This window comes from Poecilia reticulata, linkage group LG8, assembly GCF_000633615.1.
Source record: "Poecilia reticulata strain Guanapo linkage group LG8, Guppy_female_1.0+MT, whole genome shotgun sequence".
Lineage (NCBI taxonomy): Eukaryota > Metazoa > Chordata > Actinopteri > Cyprinodontiformes > Poeciliidae > Poecilia > Poecilia reticulata.
Genome location: NC_024338.1, coordinates 11,707,434 through 11,710,585, shown reverse-complemented (window position 1 = coordinate 11,710,585; position 3,152 = coordinate 11,707,434). Strand labels below are relative to the sequence as shown.

Below are 3,152 nucleotides of genomic sequence, written 5' to 3'. Positions count from 1 at the left end.
TTACACTGATGGGTATGAAATGTTTTAGCAATTTTGAAAAAGCTAGCTAGCTGTCTAGCATAGACAGACAGACAGACAGACAGTCATTAAACTGTGTTTGTCTGACTGACGGAAATTTWAAAAAGTAATTTAGCCACTGCAGCACTGGCATGCRAAGGTKTCCCTGTAAACTTCTCATTTTGTGTCAGCCATTGCAACCAAGAACGCTGTTAATCATTTGCCGGTGATGCTGGGAATTCATTCACCACTGAATCTGTTTTGCTGTGCAAGATGCARACRGTTTRGTTCCAATGCACTCAACAWGCATCTCATGTTTAATTGTACAGGTACATTTCATTGTTACCTGCAGAGTAGGGCTCCTGCCTCTCTACGCACATAAACTCCTTCCTCTCGTACTTGGCTCGGATCCACTGGTCCCGTAGGAGCCTGCAGAACACAGTGGATGGTAAATGATGAATGGTTGTTTATCTCATTTGTCTCAAAAGGATGAGGTGATCTTTAGTGGTTAATGTCACTCCTCCAATTTAGCTTCTGAAGAAGAAGAMATTTAAATGAAAAGCCTTGCATGTGTTTTTAAACTCAGTTATCTCTTTTATTCACTTAGGTTGCTAAGTTCAAATACACATTAGCTCTAAATACACATGGTTCTATAACTACAACCTTTATAACTGTTAAGTTTGTACATGTCATCTTGGTAAACCAAAACCACAGATGGCATCTTTTTGTTGAGCAGAACTCTAAATGCGAAGTCGCCAATTACGCCTAAGCACTGACCAACACAGAAGATGATGTTTGTCTACGAAATGTAATGCAAACTTGTCCGCCGCAGTASATTTATTATTCAGAAAGCATTAAAATAGAGTGCTGTGAAAATAAACTCGTCACCTTTTTGTCCTACTTCAGTGTTTCAGATCATCAATTAGCAAACTGAGTAAATCCAAAACAGCAATTTTCAAATAAAAATTGTATTTGGTAAGGGMAAAAGGCTCTTTAAACTAATTAAGCCATGTGTCAAAAATTGCCCGTTCASATCCACTCATCCACGCTACCAGGCCTTCATATTAATGCCAAATTCACGTAAAAATAAAATAAATATAAACTTAAATATAAACTGTCTGGCAATATATAKTAAACTCAAAATGCAAAACATATTTCAAACTGACAAAAAAGAAATAAAAAAAGTAAGTTATTGACATTTTCCAGTTTGGAAAGATTCCTACGTCATTTCTAAGGACTTTGGACTCCAGAGAACCAAATTCAGAGCAATTGTCTACAAATAGAGGAAACAGAACAGTGGAAAACTTTCTCTAGAGTAACGGCCTATCAAAATTAYTTAACTAGTGCATTAATGACTCATACAGGAAATCACATAACAATTTAGAACAACATCTACAGCATTATACGCTTCACTTGTCCTAGTTCGGTCAAACATGGTTGTGGTCTTTAAGATAAAAATAGAACTTGAATTGAGCCTGCTTAAAAAAAAATTTTGTTTATCATTTTAAACATCTTTATGCTCTTTAAATAAATTGCTTATTGATTTAAAAGGGCTTAGAACAAAAAGCTGTAACCACTGTAATGCAACYTGAAATGACAATGGTCAGATTTCAGTACTTTGTGTGTCATTATGGTGCTGCGTTACAAACAGGGATTAATCCAAGAAAAATGAGACTTTCAGCAATTTTATGCTAATGTGTAATAAAAAAAATAAATAAATTGTCTTACGTGTAAAAGTTTGAACTCGAATACCAAACAGGACAGAAAATCCTAAGATTAAAGAGGGTCATASAAGCAGGACTACTTACATGCAATCTTTAGACGTGGGTCGATAATAGAAGGCAGGTACTATCTGTTCATATTTGGCCTTTGCAGCATTGTTCCCCACAGAATCTATAAACTATAAAGAAGAAAGATGAAGGTTTGTTTTCCACACAGCAAACACTGAGCAACATTAACTTAGCTAGCTGATCATGTTAACTTACAATGAGTTCATATGTGCTGCGATACTGAAATGGGCCGCTGTCATAAAACCCCTTAATGGTAGAGTATGAGAAATAATACTGCAAACAGGTTTACTTCCATCAGTTTAGTTTAGATGCTATGTGTCAAGATCTGAATAAGTTGATTTCTTTCTGATTACTCCCGTCCTTAGACACAATTTTGTTTTAAACTATGTTACAAGTTTCACTGGTGGTATTTGAGCTTCTTTTCAAGGCACTCAGAGGAAATGTTTTTCTGATTTGTTTACAATAAAAACACAACAGAAACCAGCTGTATTATAAAGCTACTAAACTCAAACAAGRTGACAGGTCAAACACACTGACCCATGCTTCAAACATATGCAACTTAAAGAGGAAGTGTTGTGGAATGCTCTAGAAACCCCACCCTGACAAACCGAAGCAGAAATCTCTGTGCAAAGATAGTCATAGGCTACTACTGCTTCGTCCCATTTCYCTTAGAAACCGTACTTTGATCGAGGAATAATATCCAGCACAACTAATCATTGTGCAAATTGAAAAATGTAATTCTAAAGGGCAAATCACTATTAGTATAAGCTAATTTGCTGTGTATAATAAACTCAAACAGCAAAAGAAGATTTTTTTTATTTTTAACAAAACATGCTGTATATGTGTATTGTGGGACAAGATTTAATGAGACACAAATTTCCAGAAGTGCACATAATCCTTTTATCACTGCAGCTATCACTATTAGTCATATTGGATTTTGAGGTTGGATGAGGAGAAACGTCTGTCCTTCATCACTGGGATTATAGCTTCAAGAGCCCTGCTTGTTTGTTTTTTTMCAAATTGAACATGAAAACTATTTCTTTGAATGTGCTGTGAAAATGAATTAACTTTCCTTTCCCTCTTCGAGAGAAAACAACTAATGGAGACATCTAACTGTAGTGCCATTTATTATGTCTTGCCTGTGGTACATAGATGGCTTATTAAGTATTTATAGAAGTGGCACTTAGTGTTAGAACCACTRATCTTGATATGATGTTCATGAGTGAAGTACACAACAAACTTTCTGTCTGCTTTCAGTAAAACAATGTCRCTATAAAGAGTGCTCCACTGACAGATTCCTACTGTTAGTGGTCTATATTTATTTATTCATTCTTAAAACTGATTTAAGAATTGCACACTCACTCA

The 3,152-nt window shown here is 35.4% G+C and overlaps 1 protein-coding gene across 1 annotated transcript in view; it reads right to left on the bottom strand.

Annotated features, from left to right (window-relative positions):
• Positions 1-265: 265 nt before the first annotated feature.
• The window catches only part of LOC103468869 (arf-GAP with dual PH domain-containing protein 1-like), an 8,093-nt gene continuing 5,206 nt past the window's right edge, over positions 266-3,152 (bottom strand). Inside the window, exons 3-4 of the mRNA XM_008416247.2 lie at positions 1,806-1,897; positions 266-426 (exon numbers count right to left, since the gene is read on the bottom strand). Of these exons, the coding sequence (XP_008414469.1) occupies positions 315-426; positions 1,806-1,897 (204 nt within the window). The 3' untranslated portion in view covers positions 266-314. The remainder of the gene's footprint in view (positions 427-1,805; positions 1,898-3,152) is intronic.